This window comes from Gobio gobio (genome assembly GCF_949357685.1).
Source record: "Gobio gobio genome assembly, chromosome: 3".
In the NCBI taxonomy this organism is placed as follows: Eukaryota; Metazoa; Chordata; class Actinopteri; order Cypriniformes; family Gobionidae; genus Gobio; species Gobio gobio.
In genome coordinates this window covers 1,161,836-1,186,024 of record NC_137099.1, presented here as the reverse complement: position 1 = coordinate 1,186,024, position 24,189 = coordinate 1,161,836, and the positions used below count along the sequence as shown (strand labels likewise).

The 24,189-nt window shown below is 35.8% G+C and overlaps 1 protein-coding gene across 1 annotated transcript in view; it reads right to left on the bottom strand.

The window, feature by feature from the left end:
- Positions 1 to 1,761: 1,761 nt before the first annotated feature.
- gas6 (growth arrest-specific 6) overlaps positions 1,762 to 24,189 on the bottom strand; it is a 35,863-nt gene continuing 13,435 nt past the window's right edge. Inside the window, 8 exon segments of the mRNA XM_079812306.1 lie at positions 1,762 to 2,401; positions 8,199 to 8,406; positions 8,540 to 8,640; positions 8,643 to 8,681; positions 14,509 to 14,677; positions 19,597 to 19,761; positions 20,880 to 21,069; positions 21,926 to 22,044. Of these exon segments, the coding sequence (XP_079668432.1) occupies positions 2,250 to 2,401; positions 8,199 to 8,406; positions 8,540 to 8,640; positions 8,643 to 8,681; positions 14,509 to 14,677; positions 19,597 to 19,761; positions 20,880 to 21,069; positions 21,926 to 22,044 (1,143 nt within the window). The 3' untranslated portion in view covers positions 1,762 to 2,249.

The window sequence follows — 24,189 nt, the reverse complement described above, 5'->3', positions numbered from 1 at the left end:
CTCTAATGACAGTTAGTTGACATGTAGTTGCAAAGTTACTTATAGTTAGTAGAATGTCTAAAGTGGACTATCAAAATAAAGTGTTACCGCAACTTTTTTTTTTTAAACCCTGGCGGGGAAAGAGTTAATAAATACTGTAACTAGTGGATGTTTTAACTAATGGGACCTCAAGTTACCTCTTAATAAGATGAAGTATATTCTCACAAGAATTCCTTGTGTCCTAAGGCAAAACGTTAGAATTCTTTGACGAATGTTCTTAAAAATAATTTTTCATAAAGTTCAACTTAAATATTCATATAGATACATGAATATACTGGGTTTGTTCATATATTAAACATTGCATATGCACACACATCTGAACCATTTCCCCATGTGATTCTCGTGTTCTGCATATATACACAACCAAAGCAAACACTTTTTACCTAATAAAATGTATTTATAATTTCATTATTTTGAAGTTCTCATTCTGTAATGTGGCGTCTTCAAATAAAACACAAACACCGCAATCGAGGTGGAATCACGGCTATGACATCACTTCCTTTGTCCCTGAAGAAAATTTAAAATCATAATATTATGGTAGGGTTAGAACCCTAAGATATGCATCACTTTGGCATTTGTTTTACACAAAATAACTTATTTACAGTAAATTACTCTGGGACCATTTCTACTGGATTGGGGCGATCCAAATGTAAAAGCTTCCCATTCACACACACACACACACACACACAGTCTCTAAACACACAATACTGCTGTCATTTTACAGGAAACCCTCTGAAGTTGCATAAAGCACTGCTAAAAGTGACAAACGTGAGTATATGTTGTCTGAGCTGCAATAACCCCCCAAAAAAAGAGGAGCTTTTGGTTATAAATTCATAGTTGAAAGTGTGTAACCCTGTGAGCTCTAGCACCCTGCAGACAGTTCCGGCTGTAAACACTAGATTACAGAAAACACTGCAGAAAAGAGTTTTGTGACACCAGTATTGTGTATTTAGAGACCACTGTATGTGTGTATGGGAAGCTTTTCAATTTGGGTCGGCCAAATCCAGCCGGAAATCCCCAAAAATGGTTCCAGAGATTAACCCTGAATCGTCCCTCAAGTCGGGTTTACATTTGAGTCCCTTGTGCTCAGATAGACCCCAAACTTTTACAGAGCGATTGCATAAGGAAATATAATTTTTTTTAATATGGCAAACTATTTAAAAAAAATTTTATTTACTTCTCAACTAAACATTTATGCTGTGTTTTTGTGGGTATTTGGTAGTTTTTTTTACCTATTTACTGCACAAATACTTTACACTGGATTTAGTTGTTGTTGTTTTTTACAAAAAAGTGGAAAAATGATACTTTTTGACACTTTCCCATTCATTTTCAATGTGGGGTCAATCTGACCCAGAGGGACTTAAATGGTAAAACATGTTTTACACACCTTTAGAACAACCAAATCAAGCCCAGATTTGTTGTGCATGTTTAGATTATTTAGGAAAGTCACAGAGTCTCATTGCCCTGAGATGAAGGGAACACTTTTTAAAAATGGAGGAAAAGTCCAGTGGGGTTAGCTGGAGCCCGAGGGCCGATGAAGGGTTAAGAGGTTAAACGGAAAAACTAAGAAAAGTTCAGTTTTTTTATAAATATTCTCTAGAAATGTAACGTGTGAATCCGTACTTCTGTTCTCCTTGTTTTTGAATCCCAAAAGTATCAAACTAAAGACTTCTCTGTCCTCAGTTTTTGAGCGTCTGTGGAATTAAAGGACAGACTTTGCCGTAATAACAACTTCCGCCTTTATTGGTTTTCAACAAGCGTTTCAGTCTCACACACAGAGCAAACATCAACGAAATACAAAACAACGTCAACAATAAAAACAAGATTAAAAAACTCAAACGAGGGACTAGAAAAACTCCTCCAACTCAAAGCACTGAATGAAACGATGATGACGATGATGAAGGAGAAGTTGAGCACCTACATCGAGGCCTGAAGGTTTTTGTACTGATGAGCGTGACGCCGTTTTTAGTCGTCCTCCTCTAAAAGCATTTTACAGTGGCATATGTACAGATACAGTATTTTCCAGCACACTCTCAGTAGCTCGTGTTCGATTGGTCTAATGTAAGCGTGTCAGTGAGTAATACATCAATACAGTGTGGACGCGTCTCAGGCTGTGCTATATGTGCGGGGCTAAGGCCTTAGTGGATCAGCGGATCCGGATTAAACTTCCTCCTGCAGTCGAGAGCACTTTGATGGAGTTGGTCCGGCTGTTATTGCGGCGTGTCCACCAGAGGGCAGGAGTGAGAGCGGATGTCGTTGTGCTTGTGTTGGGCCTCATCCACGTCCAGCAGATGACCGTTGACCCTCATGTCCATGCAGCCCGTGAAGAAGGCCGACACTGGGGTGGACACCAGAGAAACATCTGCACAGGATTCAGCACAAACAGTCATGAAAACAACATTCAGCAGTGCTGGAGAAATCTGCTCATACAGCAGCTCTGGACACTTTTGAAGAAACCGCACAATAGAGAAAGAGTTCAAGATCGTTTGCTTTTAAAGATCATGTCATTGTCAAAATTGCATTGTTGGGACAACAAAATATTGCCGTATAAGTTTTATTATGACATTCAGATATAAGCTAAAGTACAGAAGAAAATAAACATTTTACTCACTATAACCGTATTTTAGTTCTCAAATTTATGAATTAGTTAAAATAATTTATTTAAAGCGAAACTCATACCCTTATCCTTATGAGACAAGTGAGAGATATGAGACTGATATGAGACTGATATGAGACTAATATGAGACTGATATGAGACAGATATGAGACTAATATAAGACTAATATAAGACTGATATGAGACTAATATAAGACTGATGTGAGACTAATATAAGACTAATATAAGACTGATGTGAGACTAATATAAGACTAATATAAGACTGATGTGAGACTAATATAAGACTAATATAAGACTGATGTGAGACTAATATAAGACTAATATAAGACTGATATGAGACTAATATAAGACTAATTTAAGACTGATGTGAGACTAATATAAGACTGATATGAGACTAATATAAGACTAATATAAGACTGATGTGAGACTAATATAAGACTGATGTGAGACTAATATAAGACTAATATAAGACTGATGTGAGACTAATATAAGACTAATATAAGACTGATGTGAGACTAATATAAGACTAATATAAGACTGATGTGAGACTAATATAAGACTAATATAAGACTGATGTGAGACTAATATAAGACTGATATGAGACTAATATAAGACTAATATAAGACTGATGTGAGACTAATATAAGACTAATATAAGACTGATGTGAGACTAATATAAGACTAATATAAGACTGATGTGAGACTAATATAAGACTAATATAAGACTGATATGAGACTAATATAAGACTGATGTGAGACTAATATAAGACTAATATAAGACTGATATGAGACTAATATAAGACTAATATAAGACTGATATGAGACTAATGAGAGACTGATGTGAGACTAATATAAGACTAATATAAGACTGATATGAGACTAATATAAGACTGATGTGAGACTAATATAAGACTAATATAAGACTGATGTGAGACTAATATAAGACTAATATAAGACTGATGTGAGACTAATATAAGACTAATATAAGACTGATGTGAGACTAATATAAGACTAATATAAGACTGATATGAGACTAATATAAGACTGATGTGAGACTAATATAAGACTAATATAAGACTGATATGAGACTAATATAAGACTAATATAAGACTGATGTGAGACTAATATAAGACTAATATAAGACTGATGTGAGACTAATATAAGACTAATATAAGACTGATGTGAGACTAATATAAGACTAATATAAGACTGATGTGAGACTAATATAAGACTAATATAAGACTGATGTGAGACTAATATAAGACTAATATAAGACTAATATAAGACTGATGTGAGACTAATATAAGACTAATATAAGACTGATGTGAGACTAATATAAGACTGATATGAGACTAATATAAGACTAATATAAGACTAATATAAGACTGATGTGAGACTAATATAAGACTGATATGAGACTAATATAAGACTGATATGAGACTAATATAAGACTGATATGAGACTAATATAAGACTGATGTGAGACTAATATGAGACTGATATGAGACTAATATAAGACTGATGTGAGACTAATATAAGACTAATATAAGACTGATGTGAGACTAATATAAGACTAATATAAGACTGATGTGAGACTAATATAAGACTAATATAAGACTGATGTGAGACTAATATAAGACTAATATAAGACTGATATGAGACTAATATAAGACTGATGTGAGACTGATGTGAGACTAATATAAGACTGATGTGAGACTAATATAAGACTAATATAAGACTGATATGAGACTAATATAAGACTGATGAGAGACTAATATAAGACTAATATAAGACTGATGTGAGACTAATATAAGACTAATATAAGACTGATGTGAGACTAATATAAGACTAATATAAGACTGATATGAGACTAATATAAGACTAATATAAGACTGATGTGAGACTAATATAAGACTAATATAAGACTGATATGAGACTAATATAAGACTAATATAAGACTGATGTGAGACTAATATAAGACTAATATAAGACTGATGTGAGACTAATATAAGACTAATATAAGACTGATGTGAGACTAATATAAGACTAATATAAGACTGATGTGAGACTAATATAAGACTAATATAAGACTGATATGAGACTAATATAAGACTAATATAAGACTGATGTGAGACTAATATAAGACTAATATAAGACTGATGTGAGACTAATATAAGACTGATATGAGACTAATATAAGACTAATATAAGACTGATGTGAGACTGATATGAGACTAATATAAGACTAATATAAGACTGATATGAGACTAGGGTTGGGTACCGAAATCCGGTTCCAATATGGAACCGGTACTTATATAACCGGTATGTACCGGACCGAATCAGAACGCTGATTTCGGTTCCTCATTTCGGTGCCAAAATTCAAACGTGCTTTCGCGCTTTGGCTGAGCCAGAGACAGACGCTCAGCGCTGGTCACATCACAACTCATGACAACTATTCAGTGTTTTCAACGACATCATGTTTATTTCAGGTTTCAGACATTTAAATGTTCATAAGTAACGTTAGGCTACTAGCAAAAAACACACACTGATGTCTATGAAAGCGGCAATGACAATCCTTTCAGACGGTTATAATTTGACTAACGTTACGTGTTTTATTCACATCAGATAAATGCACATTATATAGTAACTATATAGTTTACTCTATTCTTCTTCCAGTTCACTGGTCACTTACTTTCATGTATTTCGTGAGACGAGAATGATCTCAAGTGTTGTAACGTTAAATCCGACAGATCCGATTCTGAGGCGCAAACTAACATGGCGCCGCCCATTGCGCTTTATAGATCAACTAACACACATTCACTCACACATTTGAACCTCAGATAGTTCGTGACACAGTTAAGAAGTTTGTGAATATTTTGAATAAAAAGAAAAAACGAAATAAACCCGATACAGCTGAGCTGTCAGCGCTATTGCGGCTGCTGTGTCATGTGAGAAACATGACGCGTCACCATGGAAACATTAAGGCGATGCGTTCAAAAATATTTAGCCAGAGAATATGATCATATTTCAAAATAAAGCTGAAGCTCGAAGCTGGTTTGTAGCAGAGCAAGAATACAGACTACTGCTGTTATTACTGTAACTGTTATTTAGAGTTATATTAGGCTTGTTGTAGTTGGGTGACTTAGGTTTTACTGTGAATTTGTAAATATGTCAATTATAATTTGTAAATAAGTAAATTGTGTTTTGTATTTATTTATATTCATACATTTAAGTATACATTAAACTTTTAATAAATGGTTCAATTTAAATAATAAATAAATAAATAAAAAGCCATTTAATGTCATCCACCTCGTTTGGTGGCCTTTTAAAAAAAAAAAGTATCGGTTCAGGCACCGTTTAGGCACCGGAACCGTTTTAAAAGTATCGGTTTGGCACCGGAATCGAAAAAAACCCAAACGATACCCAACCCTATATGAGACTAATATGAGACTAATATAAGACTGATATGAGACTAATATAAGACTGATATGAGACTAATATAAGACTGATATGAGACTAATATGAGACTAATATAAGACTGATATGAGACTAATATAAGACTAATATAAGACTGATGTGAGACTGATATGAGACTAATATAAGACTAATATAAGACTGATGTGAGACTAATATAAGACTAATATAAGACTGATGTGAGACTAATATAAGACTAATATAAGACTGATGTGAGACTAATATAAGACTGATATGAGACTAATATAAGACTGATGAGAGACTGATATGAGACTAATATAAGACTAATATAAGACTAATATAAGACTGATATGAGACTAATATAAGACTGATGAGAGACTGATATGAGACTAATATAAGACTAATATAAGACTGATGAGAGACTGATATGAGACTAATATAAGACTGATATGAGACTAATATAAGACTGATGAGAGACTGATATGAGACTAATATAAGACTGATATGAGACTAATATAAGACTAATATAAGACTGATGAGAGACTGATATGAGACTAATATAAGACTAATATAAGACTGATGTGAGACTAATATAAGACTAATATAAGACTGATGTGAGACTAATATAAGACTGATGAGAGACTAATATAAGACTGATATGAGACTAATATGAGACTAATATAAGACTGATATGAGACTAATATAAGACTAATATAAGACTGATGTGAGACTAATATAAGACTGATATGAGACTAATATAAGACTGATGAGAGACTGATATGAGACTAATATAAGACTAATATAAGACTAATATAAGACTGATATGAGACTAATATAAGACTGATGAGAGACTGATATGAGACTAATATAAGACTAATATAAGACTGATGAGAGACTGATATGAGACTAATATAAGACTGATATGAGACTAATATAAGACTGATGAGAGACTGATATGAGACTAATATAAGACTGATATGAGACTAATATAAGACTGATATGAGACTAATATAAGACTGATGAGAGACTAATGTGAGACTGATATGAGACTAATATGAGACTGATGTGAGACTGATATGAGACTAATATGAGACTGATGTGAGACTGATATGAGACTAATATAAGACTGATATGAGACTAATATAAGACTGATATGAGACTAATGTGAGACTGATATGAGACTAATATGAGACTGATGAGAGACTGATATGAGACTGATGAGAGACTGATATGAGACTAATATAAGACTAATATAAGACTGATATGAGACTGATGAGAGACTGATATGAGACTAATATAAGACTAATATAAGACTGATGAGAGACTGATATGAGACTAATAGAAGACTGATGAGAGACTAATATAAGACTAATATAAGACTGATGAGAGACTGATATGAGACTAATATGAGACTGATGTGAGACTGATATGAGACTAATATAAGACTGATGAGAGACTGATGAGAGACTAATATAAGACTGATGAGAGACTGATATGAGACTAATATGAGACTGATGTGAGACTGATATGAGACTAATATGAGACTAATGTGAGACTGATATGAGACTAATATAAGACTGATGAGAGACTGATATGAGACTAATATGAGACTGATGTGAGACTGATGTGAGACTAATATGAGACTGATGTGAGACTGATATGAGACTAATATGAGACTAATGTGAGACTGATATGAGACTAATATAAGACTGATGAGAGACTGATGAGAGACTAATATAAGACTGATGAGAGACTGATATGAGACTAATATAAGACTGATGAGAGACTGATATGAGACTAATATGAGACTGATGTGAGACTGATGTGAGACTAATATGAGACTGATGTGAGACTGATATGAGACTAATATGAGACTAATGTGAGACTGATATGAGACTAATATAAGACTGATGAGAGACTGATGAGAGACTAATATAAGACTGATGAGAGACTGATATGAGACTAATATGAGACTGATGTGAGACTGATGTGAGACTAATATGAGACTGATGTGAGACTGATATGAGACTAATATGAGACTAATGTGAGACTGATATGAGACTAATATGAGACTGATGTGAGACTGATATGAGACTGATGTGAGATGTTACCTGGGATGCCTCCTATGAAGGTGCTGTAAGAGGACGTCAGGTCCAGAGCTTCCACATTCTCCACCAGCTCCATCTCCGCGAGCTGCCCATCCACCTCCAGTATGGAGCTGTTCCCGAACACCGTCACGTTCACTGTGTGTGTTTGAGCATCACACAGGTTCACTGGGACACTGGCCACCACCACATCACCAAACGACACCAGCACGTGCTGTAGGGTCACAGTTACACACGAGATACATCTGGAGCTTCAGATCAGACAGAACATGTCAAACACCATCATCTCCTTCACACACACACACACACACACACACACACACACACACACACACACACACACACACCTCCTTCCACTGGAGTGTCCCGGGATGATAGTCTGACAGAGAGATGGAGAACGGGACTCTGTCCTGACGGACCAGAGCGAACAGGACGCCCACAGAGGAGGCGGACGCAGGGTCACATGCACACTGAGCGTCTGATTGTCTCCTACGGGAAGCAGGGATATAAGACTAATATAAGACTGATATGAGACTAATATAAGACTAATATAAGACTGATATGAGACTAATATAAGACTGATGAGAGACTGATATGAGACTAATATAAGACTGATGTGAGACTGATATGAGACTAATATAAGACTGATGAGAGACTGATATGAGACTAATATAAGACTGATGAGAGACTGATATGAGACTAATATAAGACTGATGAGAGACTGATATGAGACTAATATAAGACTGATGAGAGACTGATATGAGACTAATATAAGACTGATGAGAGACTGATATGAGACTAATATAAGACTGATGAGAGACTGATATGAGACTAATATAAGACTGATGAGAGACTGATATGAGACTAATATAAGACTGATGAGAGACTGATATGAGACTAATATAAGACTGATGAGAGACTGATATGAGACTAATATAAGACTGATGAGAGACTGATATGAGACTAATATAAGACTGATGAGAGACTGATATGAGACTAATATAAGACTGATGAGAGACTGATATGAGACTAATATAAGACTGATGAGAGACTGATATGAGACTAATATAAGACTGATGAGAGACTGATATGAGACTAATATAAGACTGATGAGAGACTGATATGAGACTAATATAAGACTGATGAGAGACTGATATGAGACTAATATAAGACTGATGAGAGACTGATATGAGACTAATATAAGACTGATGAGAGACTGATATGAGACTAATATAAGACTGATGAGAGACTGATATGAGACTAATATAAGACTAATATGAGACTAATATAAGACTGATATGAGACTATATAGACTAATATGAGACTAATATAAGACTGATGAGAGACTGATATGAGACTAATATAAGACTAATATGAGACTAATATAAGACTGATGAGAGACTGATATGAGACTAATATAAGACTGATGAGAGACTGATATGAGACTAATATAAGACTAATATGAGACTAATATAAGACTGATGAGAGACTGATATGAGACTAATATAAGACTGATGAGAGACTGATATGAGACTAATATAAGACTAATATGAGACTAATATAAGACTGATGAGAGACTGATATGAGACTAATATAAGACTGATGAGAGACTGATATGAGACTAATATAAGACTGATGAGAGACTGATATGAGACTAATATAAGACTGATGAGAGACTGATATGAGACTAATATAAGACTAATATGAGACTATATAAACTGATGAGAGACTGATATGAGACTAATATAAGACTAATATGAGACTAATATAAGACTGATATGAGACTAATATAAGACTGATGAGAGACTGATATGAGACTAATATAAGACTAATATAAGACTGATATGAGACTAATATAAGACTGATGAGAGACTGATATGAGACTAATATAAGACTGATGAGAGACTGATATGAGACTAATATAAGACTGATGAGAGACTGATATGAGACTAATATAAGACTAATATGAGACTAATATAAGACTGATGAGAGACTGATATGAGACTAATATAAGACTAATATGAGACTAATATAAGACTGATGAGAGACTAATATGAGACTAATATAAGACTGATGAGAGACTGATATGAGACTAATATAAGACTAATATGAGACTAATATAAGACTGATGAGAGACTGATATGAGACTAATATAAGACTAATATGAGACTAATATAAGACTGATATGAGACTAATATAAGACTGATGAGAGACTGATATGAGACTAATATAAGACTGATGAGAGACTGATATGAGACTAATATAAGACTAATATGAGACTAATATAAGACTGATGAGAGACTGATATGAGACTAATATAAGACTAATATGAGACTAATATAAGACTGATGAGAGACTAATATGAGACTAATATAAGACTGATGAGAGACTGATATGAGACTAATATAAGACTAATATGAGACTAATATAAGACTGATGAGAGACTGATATGAGACTAATATAAGACTGATGAGAGACTGATATGAGACTAATATAAGACTAATATGAGACTAATATAAGACTGATGAGAGACTGATATGAGACTAATATAAGACTGATGAGAGACTGATATGAGACTAATATAAGACTGATGAGAGACTGATATGAGACTAATATAAGACTAATATGAGACTAATATAAGACTGATGAGAGACTGATATGAGACTAATATAAGACTAATATGAGACTAATATAAGACTGATATGAGACTAATATAAGACTGATGAGAGACTGATATGAGAATAATATAAGACTAATATAAGACTGATATGAGACTAATATAAGACTGATGAGAGACTGATATGAGACTAATATAAGACTGATGAGAGACTGATATGAGACTAATATAAGACTGATGAGAGACTGATATGAGACTAATATAAGACTAATATGAGACTAATATAAGACTGATATGAGACTAATATAAGACTGATATGAGACTAATATAAGACTGATGAGAGACTGATATGAGACTAATATAAGACTGATATGAGACTAATATAAGACTAATATGAGACTAATATAAGACTGATGTGAGACTGATATGAGACTAATATAAGACTGATATGAGACTAATATTAGACTGATGGAGGACTGATATGAGACTAATATAAGACTGATATGAGACTAATATAAGACTAATATGAGACTAATATAAGACTGATGAGAGACTGATATGAGACTAATATAAGACTAATGAGAGACTGATATGAGACTAATATAAGACTAATGAGAGACTGATATGAGACTAATATAAGACTGATGAGAGACTGATATGAGACTAATATAAGACTAATATAAGACTGATGAGAGACTGATATGAGACTAATGAGAGACTGATATGAGACTAATATAAGACTAATGAGAGACTGATATGAGACTAATATAAGACTGATGAGAGACTGATATGAGACTAATATAAGACTAATATAAGACTGATGAGAGACTGATATGAGACTAATATAAGACTGATGAGAGACTGATATGAGACTAATATAAGACTGATGAGAGACTGATATGAGACTAATATAAGACTAATATGAGACTAATATAAGACTGATGAGAGACTGATATGAGACTAATATAAGACTGATGAGAGACTGGTATGAGACTAATATAAGACTGATATGAGACTAATATAAGACTGATATGAGACTAATATAAGACTGATGAGAGACTGATATGAGACTAATATAAGACTGATATGAGACTAATATAAGACTGATATGAGACTAATATAAGACTGATGGAGGACTGATATGAGACTAATATAAGACTGATATGAGACTAATATAAGACTGATATGAGACTAATATAAGACTGATATGAGACTAATATTAGACTGATGGAGGACTGATATGAGACTAATATAAGACTGATATGAGACTTATATAAGACTGATGAGAGACTGATATGAGACTAATATAAGACTGATGAGAGACTGATATGAGACTAATATAAGACTGATGTGAGACTGATATGAGACTAATATGAGACTAATATGAGACTAATATAAGACTGATGAGAGACTGATATGAGACTAATATAAGACTAATATGAGACTAATGAGAGACTGATATGAGACTAATATAAGACTGATATGAGACTAATATAAGACTAATGAGAGACTGATATGAGACTAATATAAGACTAATGAGAGACTGATATGAGACTAATATAAGACTAATATGAGACTAATATAAGACTAATGAGAGACTGATATGAGATTAATATAAGACTAATGAGAGACTGATATGAGACTAATATAAGACTAATGAGAGACTGATATGAGACTAATATAAGACTAATGAGAGACTGATATGAGACTAATATAAGACTGATATGAGACTAATATAAGACTAATGAGAGACTGATATGAGACTAATATAAGACTAATGAGAGACTGATATGAGACTAATATGAGACTAATATAAGACTAATGAGAGACTGATATGAGACTAATATAAGACTAATGAGAGACTAATGAGAGACTGATATGAGACTAATATAAGACTAATGAGAGACTAATGAGAGACTGATATGAGACTAATATAAGACTAATGAGAGACTAATGAGAGACTGATATGAGACTAATATAAGACTGATGAGAGACTGATATGAGACTAATATAAGACTAATATGAGACTGATATGAGACTAATATAAGACTAATGAGAGACTGATATGAGACTAATATAAGACTGATGAGAGACTGATATGAGACTAATATAAGACTAATGAGAGACTGATATGAGACTAATATAAGACTAATGAGAGACTGATATGAGACTAATATAAGACTGATATGAGACTAATATAAGACTGATGAGAGACTGATATGAGACTAATATAAGACTAATATAAGACTGATGAGAGACTGATATGAGACTAATATAAGACTAATATAAGACTGATGAGAGACTGATATGAGACTAATATAAGACTGATGAGAGACTGATATGAGACTAATATAAGACTAATATAAGACTGATGAGAGACTGATATGAGACTAATATAAGACTGATGAGAGACTGATATGAGACTAATATAAGACTGATGAGAGACTGATATGAGACTAATATAAGACTAATATGAGACTAATATAAGACTGATGAGAGACTGATATGAGACTAATATAAGACTGATGAGAGACTGGTATGAGACTAATATAAGACTGATATGAGACTAATATAAGACTGATATGAGACTAATATAAGACTGATGAGAGACTGATATGAGACTATATAAGACTGATATGAGACTAATATAAGACTGATGAGAGACTGATATGAGACTAATATAAGACTGATATGAGACTAATATAAGACTGATATGAGACTAATATAAGACTGATGTGAGACTGATATGAGACTAATATAAGACTGATATGAGACTAATATTAGACTGATGGAGGACTGATATGAGACTAATATAAGACTGATATGAGACTAATATAAGACTGATGAGAGACTGATATGAGACTAATATAAGACTGATGAGAGACTGATATGAGACTAATATAAGACTGATGTGAGACTGATATGAGACTAATATGAGACTAATATGAGACTAATATAAGACTGATGAGAGACTGATATGAGACTAATATAAGACTGATGAGAGACTGATATGAGACTAATAAGACTGATGAGAGACTGATATGAGACTAATATAAGACTGATGTGAGACTGATATGAGACTAATATAAGACTGATGAGAGACTGATATGAGACTAATATAAGACTAATATAAGACTAATGAGAGACTGATATGAGACTAATATAAGACTGATATGAGACTAATATAAGACTGATGAGAGACTGATATGAGACTAATATAAGACTGATATGAGACTAATATAAGACTGATATGAGACTAATATAAGACTGATGAGAGACTGATATGAGACTAATATAAGACTGATATGAGACTAATATAAGACTGATGTGAGACTGATATGAGACTAATATAAGACTGATATGAGACTAATATAAGACTGATGAGAGACTGATATGAGACTGATTAGAGACTGATATGAGACTAATATAAGACCGATGAGAGACTGATATGAGACTGATGAGAGACTGATATGAGACTGATGAGAGACTGATATGAGACTAATATAAGACTGATGAGAGACTGATATGAGACTGATGAGAGACTGATATGAGACTAATATAAGACTAATAAGACTGATATGAGACTGATGAGAGACTGATATGAGACTAATATAAGACTAATAAGACTGATGAGAGACTGATATGAGAATGAATTGAAAATAAGACTAAGCCCTAGAGTAGTACATAACTCCGCCTCACCGTGGCTGTGGTTGAAGTAGGCGAAGCCGTGTCCGGGGTAGAAGGCGCTGTGGTCCTCGACGGCGTAACACTGCATGCGCTCGTTATTCCGGATGGTTTCCTGGATGGACGTGTCCTCACCGGTTAACCAGCGCCAGTCCTTCATACAGCCGTCCAGCCGGGGGTTAACCTGCGATCATGAGCACATGAAGAGAGACGGAGCGTGTTCAGACGGGCCACACGCTTAAAGCACACGCCTGTCAGAACAGATGATGTATGTCCTCTAGTCCAGAACTCATAAAGCAACGTGCACAGGATTCCTACTGGGAATATTCATTATAATTTGAAGCTGATTTTTATAACATGAAATGAGATTTATATAGATGTAAGACTATTATGAGACTGATGTGAGACTATTATGAGACAGATGTGAGACTATTATGAGACTGATGTGAGACTATTATGAGACAGATGTGAGACTATTATGAGACTGATGTGAGACTGATGTGAGACTATTATGAGACTGATGTGAGACTATTATGAGACAGATGTGAGACTATCATGAGACTGATGTGAGACTATTATGAGACTGATGTGAGACTATTATGAGACTGATGTGAGACTGATGTGAGACTATTATGAGACTGATGTGAGACTAATGTGAGACTGATGTAAGACTATTAGGAGACTGATTTGAGACTATTATGAGACAGATGTGAGACTATTATGAGACTGATGTGAGACTATTATGAGACTGATGTGAGACTGATGTGAGACTATTATGAGACTGATGTGAGACTGATGTGAGACTGATGTAAGACTATTAGGAGACTGATGTGAGACTATTAGGAGACTGATGTGAGACTATTATGAGACAGATGTGAGACTATTATGAGACTATTATGAGACAGATGTGAGACTATTATGAGACTGATGTGATGTGAGACTATTATGAGACTATTATGAGACTGATGTGAGACTATTATGAGACTAATATGAGACTGATGTGAGACTGATGTAAGACTATTATGAGACTGATGTGAGACTATTATGAGACTAATATGAGACTGATGTGAGACTGATGTGAGACTGATGTGAGACTATTATGAGACTGATGTGAGACTATTATGAGACAGATGTGAGACTGATGTGAGACTGATGTGAGACTATTATGAGACTGATGTGAGACTATTATGAGACAGATGTGAGACTATTATGAGACAGATGTGAGACTATTATGAGACTGATGTGATGTGAGACTATTATGAGACTGATGTGAGACTATTATGAGACAGATGTGAGACTATTATGAGACTGATGTGATGTGAGACTATTATGAGACTGATGTGAGATTATGAGACTGATGTGAGACTATTATGAGACTGATGTGAGACTGATGTGAGACTATTATGAGACTGATGTGAGACTGATGTGAGACTGATGTAAGACTATTAGGAGACTGATGTGAGACTATTAGGAGACTGATTTGAGACTATTATGAGACAGATGTGAGACTATTATGAGACTATTATGAGACAGATGTGAGACTATTATGAGACTGATGTGATGTGAGACTATTATGAGACTGATGTGAGACTATTATGAGACTGATGTGAGACTATTATGAGACTGATGTGAGACTAATATAAGACTGATGTGAGACTATTATGAGACAGATGTGAGACTATTATGAGACTGATGTGAGACTATTATGAGACAGATGTGAGACTGATGTGAGACTGATGTGAGACTATTATGAGACTGATGTGAGACTGATGTGAGACTATTATGAGACTGATGTGAGACTGATGTGAGACTATTATGAGACTGATGTAAGACTAATATGAGACTGATGAAAGACTATTATGAGACTGATGTGAGATTATTATGAGACAGATGTGAGACTATTATGAGACAGATGTGAGACTATTATGAGACAGATGAAAGACTTTTATGAGACTGATGTGAGACTATTATGAGACTGATGAAAGACTATTATGAGACTGATGTGAGACTATTATGAGACTGATGTGAGACTATTATGAGACAGATGTGAGACTATTGTGAGACAGATGAAAGACTATTATGAGACTGATGTGAGACTATTATGAGACTGATGTGAGAGTATTATGAGACAGATGTGAGACTATTATGAGACTGATGTGAGACTAAGACTATTATGAGACTGATGTGAGACTATTATGAGACTGATGTGAGACTATTATGAGACTGATGAAAGACTATTATGAGACTGATGTGAGACTATTATGAGACAGATGTGAGACTATTATGAGACTGATGAAAGACTGATGTGAGACTATTATGAGACTGATGTAAGACTAATATGAGACTGATGAAAGACTATTATGAGACTGATGAAAGACTGATGTGAGACTATTATGAGACTGATGTAAGACTAATATGAGACTGATGAAAGACTATTATGAGACTGATGAAAGACTATTATGAGACTGATGAAAGACTGATGTGAGACTATTATGAGACTGATGTAAGACTAATATGAGACTGATGAAAGACTATTATGAGACTGATGAAAGACTATTATGAGACTGATGAAAGACTATTATGAGACTGATGAAAGACTATTATGAGACTGATGTAAGACTAATATGAGACTGATGAAAGACTATTATGAGACAGATGTGAGACTATTATGAGACTGATGAAAGACTATTATGAGACAGACGTGAGACTATTATGAGACTGATGAAAGACTATTATGAGACTGATGAAAGACTGATGTGAGACTGATGAAAGACTATTATGAGACTGATGAAAGACTATTATGAGACTGATGAAAGACTAATATGAGACTGATGAAAGACTATTATGAGACTGATGTAAGACTATTATGAGACTGATGAAAGACTATTATGAGATTGATGTAAGACTATTATGAGACTGATGAAAGACTATTATGAGACTGATGTGAGACTATTATGAGACTGATGAAAGACTGATGTGAGACTGATGTGAGACTATTATGAGACTGATGAAAGACTATTATGAGACTGATGAAAGACTAATATGAGACTGATGAAAGACTATTATGAGACTGATGTGAGACAGATGTGAGACTATTATGAGACTGATGTGAGACTATTATGAGACTGATGTGAGACAGATGTGAGACTATTATGAGACTGATGTGAGACTATTATGAGACTGATGTGAGACTATTATGAGACAGATGTGAGACTATTATGAGACTGATGTGAGACTATTATGAGACTGATGTGAGACTATTATGAGACAGATGTGAGACTATTATGAGACTGATGTGAGACTATTATGAGACAGATGTGAGACTATTATGAGACTGATGTGAGACAGATGTAAGACTATTATGAGACTGATGAAAGACTATTATGAGATTGATGTAAGACTATTATGAGACTGATGAAAGACTATTATGAGACTGATGTGAGACTATTATGAGACTGATGAAAGACTGATGTGAGACTGATGTGAGACTATTATGAGACTGATGAAAGACTATTATGAGACTGATGAAAGACTAATATGAGACTGATGAAAGACTATTATGAGACTGATGTAAGACTAATATGAGACTGATGTGAGACTATTATGAGACTGATGAAAGACTATTATGAGACTGATGTGAGACTATTATGAGACTGATGAAAGACTATTATGAGACAGATGTGAGACTATTATGAGACTGATGTGAGACTATTATGAGACTGATGTGAGACAGATGTGAGACTATTATGAGACTGATGTGAGACTATTATGAGACAGATGTGAGACTATTATGAGACAGATGTGAGACTATTATGAGACTGATGTGAGACTATTATGAGACTGATGTGAGACTATTATGAGACAGATGTGAGACTATTATGAGACTGATGTGAGACTATTATGAGACAGATGTGAGACTATTATGAGACTGATGTGAGACAGATGTGAGACTATTATGAGACTGATGTGAGACTATTATGAGACTGATGTGAGACAGATGTGAGACTATTATGAGACTGATGTGAGACTATTATGAGACTGATGTGAGACTATTATGAGACAGATGTGAGACTATTATGAGACTGATGTGAGACTATTATGAGACTGATGTGAGACTATTATGAGACAGATGTGAGACTATTATGAGACTGATGTGAGACTATTATGAGACAGATGTGAGACTATTATGAGACTGATGTGAGACAGATGTGAGACTATTTTGAGACTGATGTGAGACTATTATGAGACTGATGTGAGACTGATGTGAGACTATTATGAGACAGATGTGAGACTATTATGAGACTGATGTGAGACTATTATGAGACTGATGTGAGACTATTATGAGACAGATGTGAGACTATTATGAGACAGATGTGAGACTATTATGAGACTGATGTGAGACTATTATGAGACTGATGTGAGACTATTATGAGACAGATGTGAGACTATTATGAGACAGATGTGAGACTATTATGAGACTGATGTGAGACTATTATGAGACTGATGTGAGACTATTATGAGACTGATGTGAGACTATTATGAGACAGATGTGAGACTATTATGAGACTGGTGTGAGACTATTATGAGACAGATGTGAGACTATTATGAGACTGATGTGAGACAGATGTGAGACTATTTTGAGACTGATGTGAGACTATTATGAGACTGATGTGAGACTGATGTGAGACTATTATGAGACAGATGTGAGACTATTATGAGACTGATGTGAGACTATTATGAGACAGATGTGAGACTATTATGAGACAGATGTGAGACTATTATGAGACTGATGTGAGACTATTATGAGACTGATGTGAGACTATTATGAGACAGATGTGAGACTATTATGAGACAGATGTGAGACTATTATGAGACTGATGCGAGACTATTATGAGACTGATGTGAGACTATTATGAGACTGATGTGAGACTATTATGAGATTGATGTGAGACTATTATGAGACTGATGTGAGACTATTATGAGATTGATGTGAGACTATTATGAGACTGATGCGAGACTATTATGAGACTGATGTGAGACTATTATGAGATAGACATTACAAATGGTCAGTTTTGACAGTTATGGATCTGATCTGTGGCTCACCCTGCTGACCAGCCCATCGTCTCTGAAGGGAACGCCGCCCACCGTCAGGTTGAGCTCATGCATGCCTTTATTCAGCGTGAACAGATCCCCATTCACTGCGATCTTCATCACCGCCTCCCTGTCAATCTTGATGACGAGGCTCCGCCCCTGCTCCTCCACTGAGATCTGTCACATGACACATCAAGAGCTTTCACGAAGGGAAATGTACGAGTTTGTAAAAGAAAGTATTTTCGTGTTGGCGAGCACACAATGAGTCTGAAGTGTTGCTATAAATACAGCTTTGAAATCATTAGAGGAAAACAATCCCTCATGCAACGTTTGATGCCATGACTTTATGATACATTAAGAGTTTTTATGAACTGCAGAAACCCTGAAAAAGTGATGACGTGGATGTTTTTGTGACGATTTTGTTCTTTTGAATTAACCTGTTAACTGTCATCCCCCTCTTTGAAAATATACATGAAAATGCACTATCCAAACTTAAATGGTTGCAATTCAAGAACGCTTTGGAATACAGACATAAGTTTGGTCTCATTTTAAGAAGACAGTCAGCAGATTATGGCTCAAGTGAACTCACTTCAAAAAATGAAAGTATGAAAAAGCTATGAAAGTTTACTGTAAATCAAATGTACTGTACTAAATATTTTAGTTAAAATATATGCGTTACAAAATAATTTGTTCTCTAAAATTACTATCAAATCAAAGCCTTATGTCTAACCACATAACATTTGTGTTCCAAATTTGAAGTTGATATCACAAAAATTGAAGTTCCCATGAGATTTTGTTTAGGCGCTGTACCACAAATAGCCACCGGGTGTCATTGAAATTCCCAATTTTGTTTTTTTTATGCAATCTCCTGTAACAAATGTATATATTTTTGTCCAAATATCACAAAACAGCTGGCAAATATAGAACCGTGAGACTGACGATATGTGTTTCGTCAAGATTAGAAAAGGTTTTTATGATAACGTTTTTAAAATAAATGTTGTAATATGAAACATGGCGACGCCCACTAGGGGAGGAGCCCGCTAGAAGAATTTAGAGTACCGTTTCCATGGTAACGCAAAATCCGATTTGAAAACGGTTTTCACAGGATGAATCTTGAGTTTGTAAGCTTTCGAATGATGTATAGTTTGTCAACATTAGATCATGATAAATATAGGATATCATTATTTAAAACATGCAGTGGCAAATGGGCCAGTGAAAGGTAACAGGGAAATGTTTTATGCGATATTCCACTTGTTAAATAGCGAGTGTGTTGTGTCTCAGTCGTGACCTCTGACCTTATGCCACTGGCCGTCATTGACCTGCGGGCCGCTGCTCGTCACTCGACTCACGACTCCGTATTTCAGCTGCAGCTCCAGTTTCCCATGATGCATCACAAGAACAATCCAGGAGCTGTTCAAGTGGCCGCCGGCGAAGAAGATCACGCCCTCGGGGTCATAGGTCCTGAGGTCAAACTCCGCTGTGAATCTGAGGGGAAACAGAGTGTGTTTAAAAGGATTAGTTGACTTTTAAATAAACTTTTGCTGATAGTTTCCTCACCTCATGTCTTCAAGATGTCCATGTCTTTCTTTCTGCAGTCGAAAAGAAATGAAGGTTTTGGATGAAAACAGTCCAGGGTTTTTCTCCATATAATGGACTTCAATGGGCTCCAAACGGGTCAAATGACAGTTTCAGTGCAGCTTTAAACGACACCAGATGATGAATAAGGGTCTGATCTAGACAAACCATCAGTTTCTGAGAGAAACCCAGCAGTATTTATGATATTATTTTACCTCTTATCAGACGAGCGTGATCATCTCTGAGCTCAGACATAACTTCAGGAGAGTGAGGTCAAATACGAGCGTGGTCATAGATATATCGATAGTAGATGCCTCATTCTACTGATCCGTGCAGTCGCTAATGAGGCATCTATGTATACATCTATGACCACGCTCGTATTTTGACCTCACTCGTCGGAAGTTATGTCTGAGCTCAGAGATGATCACGCTTGTCTGATAAGAGGTAAAATAATATCATAAATACTGCTGGGTTTCTCTCAGAAACTGATGGTTTGTCTAGATCAGACCCTTATTCATCATCTGGTGTCGTTTAAAGCTGCACTGAAACTGTCATTTGACCCGTTTGGGTCCCATTGAAGTCCATTATATGGAGAAAAACCCTGGACTGTTTTCATCCAAAACCTTCATTTCTTTTCGACTGCAGAAAGAAAGACATGGACATCTTGATGACATGAGGTGAGGAAACTATCAGCAAAAGTTTATTTAAAAGTGAACTAATCCTTTAAGTCGCTGTGATCCTCCGGAAATCCCTCATCCCTGCTCACCCGGTCTGGACCCTGCGGCGGAAGCGCAGCCGGACCACAGGAATCCCGCTGAACATGCGTCCCAGATACAGCGAGCGGGAGTTTCTCTTCATGTCCAGCGGCAGATGAAGCTCGATGCTCTTCAGAAACACACAGAGGAAGATCAACATACACTATAGGCCAGAAGTGTTGAGTTCAGGTGTTTGACCTCTTCATGGCCACAGGTGTATAACTCAAGGCCTGCAGACGCTTCTACACACATTAGTGAGAGAATGGGCCGCTCTCAGGAGTGTGTGTGTGTGTGTGTGTTCGCTTCTACACACATTAGTGAGAGAGTTAAATTAAATGGCTAGTTAATACCACTAACAAGGCCACGAATCGAGCCACGAATGCTGAGCTAAGTGAGCTGTTCGATAGGAATTAACTCGATTCGTCGAGACTGTTTTCCAAGATGGCTCCTGTCTGTAAAGTATCTTCTTATTAAACTGTCTGTACACTTACACAGTTCTCAATGCTTCGGTTTGCATGTAGCGGCCCTCATTATGCTACTGTGTTAGTGTGAGGCTATTTTGAGCCTTGTTAGTGGTATTAACGCTTCTAGAAGAATGGTTTCCATGAAGCCCCTCCTTCTGAACAGCACACTGTGCTCTGATTGGTCGGCTGGAGCGGTGTGTTGTGATTGGTGTTTGGGAAATGTCCCAGCTCTTACTACCACCAGTTTCAACACACGACTAACTATCTCAACCAGGCCCCGCCCCTTTATTCTGCATATTAATTATTATAATGAGGAATATTGTGACATGTTGGTTCCTGAAGAAATCTCAAGACTACAATGAAGGCGTTTCAGGAGTTCAGAAACACTGAGGGAGAAGAACTTTGTAACTTTGCAGAGCTTTTCATGCTCAAAAATGAACAGAATTATGATCAGTTATTAGTTATGATGGAGCAGTGCTAGAACTCGTCCAGTTTGGCCTGATCGTGACTGAGATTCATTTCTGATAAAAGCCTGAAGATTAAAAACATAAATGAAACTAAAAGTCATTTTCAAAAGACAGAAGTGAAAGTAAAACAACTTCATCACCAGCTAAAACTGAAACTAAACATACAGAACGAAATAAAACTATTAACCCTTCGAAACAGCAATAACACACACACACACCGTGTGTTTCTGTGTGAGTGTGTGAAGAAACTGACCCGCTACACATCTGACAGAACATGAAATATCAAGCTTAACATGTGTGTGTGCATATTAATTTCTTCATATACAGATGAGATCTATTTTAAACCTGGAAATAAAGCGTTAGAATTTTAAACAATTTGATACGATGCAAATAATAATAATAAATATCATCTTTCAGTCTGCGCTGTAATCATGAGACTAATCAAATGTAAAGGCCCAGATATACTTCAGGTGAAGGCGCAGAACGATCTGGTGTGACGGCATTTTGAATAAAACCAGGACCAAACAAAATTTGTTTGGGATTCGTTTCGGGAGCGGGAAACGTGAAGTTCTGGAAAAGTTGACTACAGCGGTGGTGATGTGGGTGTAATAGGTGGGTGTGGCTCTGAGGCTCCGCCTTCTTTGAGGTGTAAATCATCTACGGTGATGATGTAATAGGTGGGTGTGGCTCTGAGGCTCCGCCTTCTTTGAGGTGTAAATCATCTACGGTGATGATGTAATAGGTGGGTGTGGCTCTGAGGCTCCGCCTTCTTTGAGGTGTAAATCATCTACGGTGATGATGTAATAGGTGGGTGTGGCTCTGAGGCTCCGCCTTCTTTGAGGTGTAAATCATCTCTGTTGATGATGTAATAGGTGGGTGTGGCTCTGAGGCTCCGCCTTCTTTGAGGTGTAAATCATCTCCGGTGATGATGTAATAGGTGGGTGTGGCTCTGAGGCTCCGCCTTCTTTGAGGTGTAAATCATCTCCGGTGATGATGTAATAGGTGTGTGTGGCTCTGAGGCTCCGCCTTCTTTGAGGTGTAAATCATCTACAGTGATGATGTAATAGGTGGGTGTGGCTCTGAGGCTCCGCCTTCTTTGAGGTGTAATCATCTCTGTTGATGATGTAATAGGTGGGTGTGGCTCTGAAGCTCCGCCTTCTTTGAGGTGTAAATCATCTACGGTGATGATGTAATAGGTGGGTGTGGCTCTGAGGCTCCGCCTTCTTTGAGGTGCAAATCATCTACGGTGATGATGTAATAGGTGGGTGTGGCTCTGGGGCTCCGCCTTCTTTGAGGTGTAAATCATCTCTGTTGATGATGTAATAGGTGGGTGTGGCTCTGGGG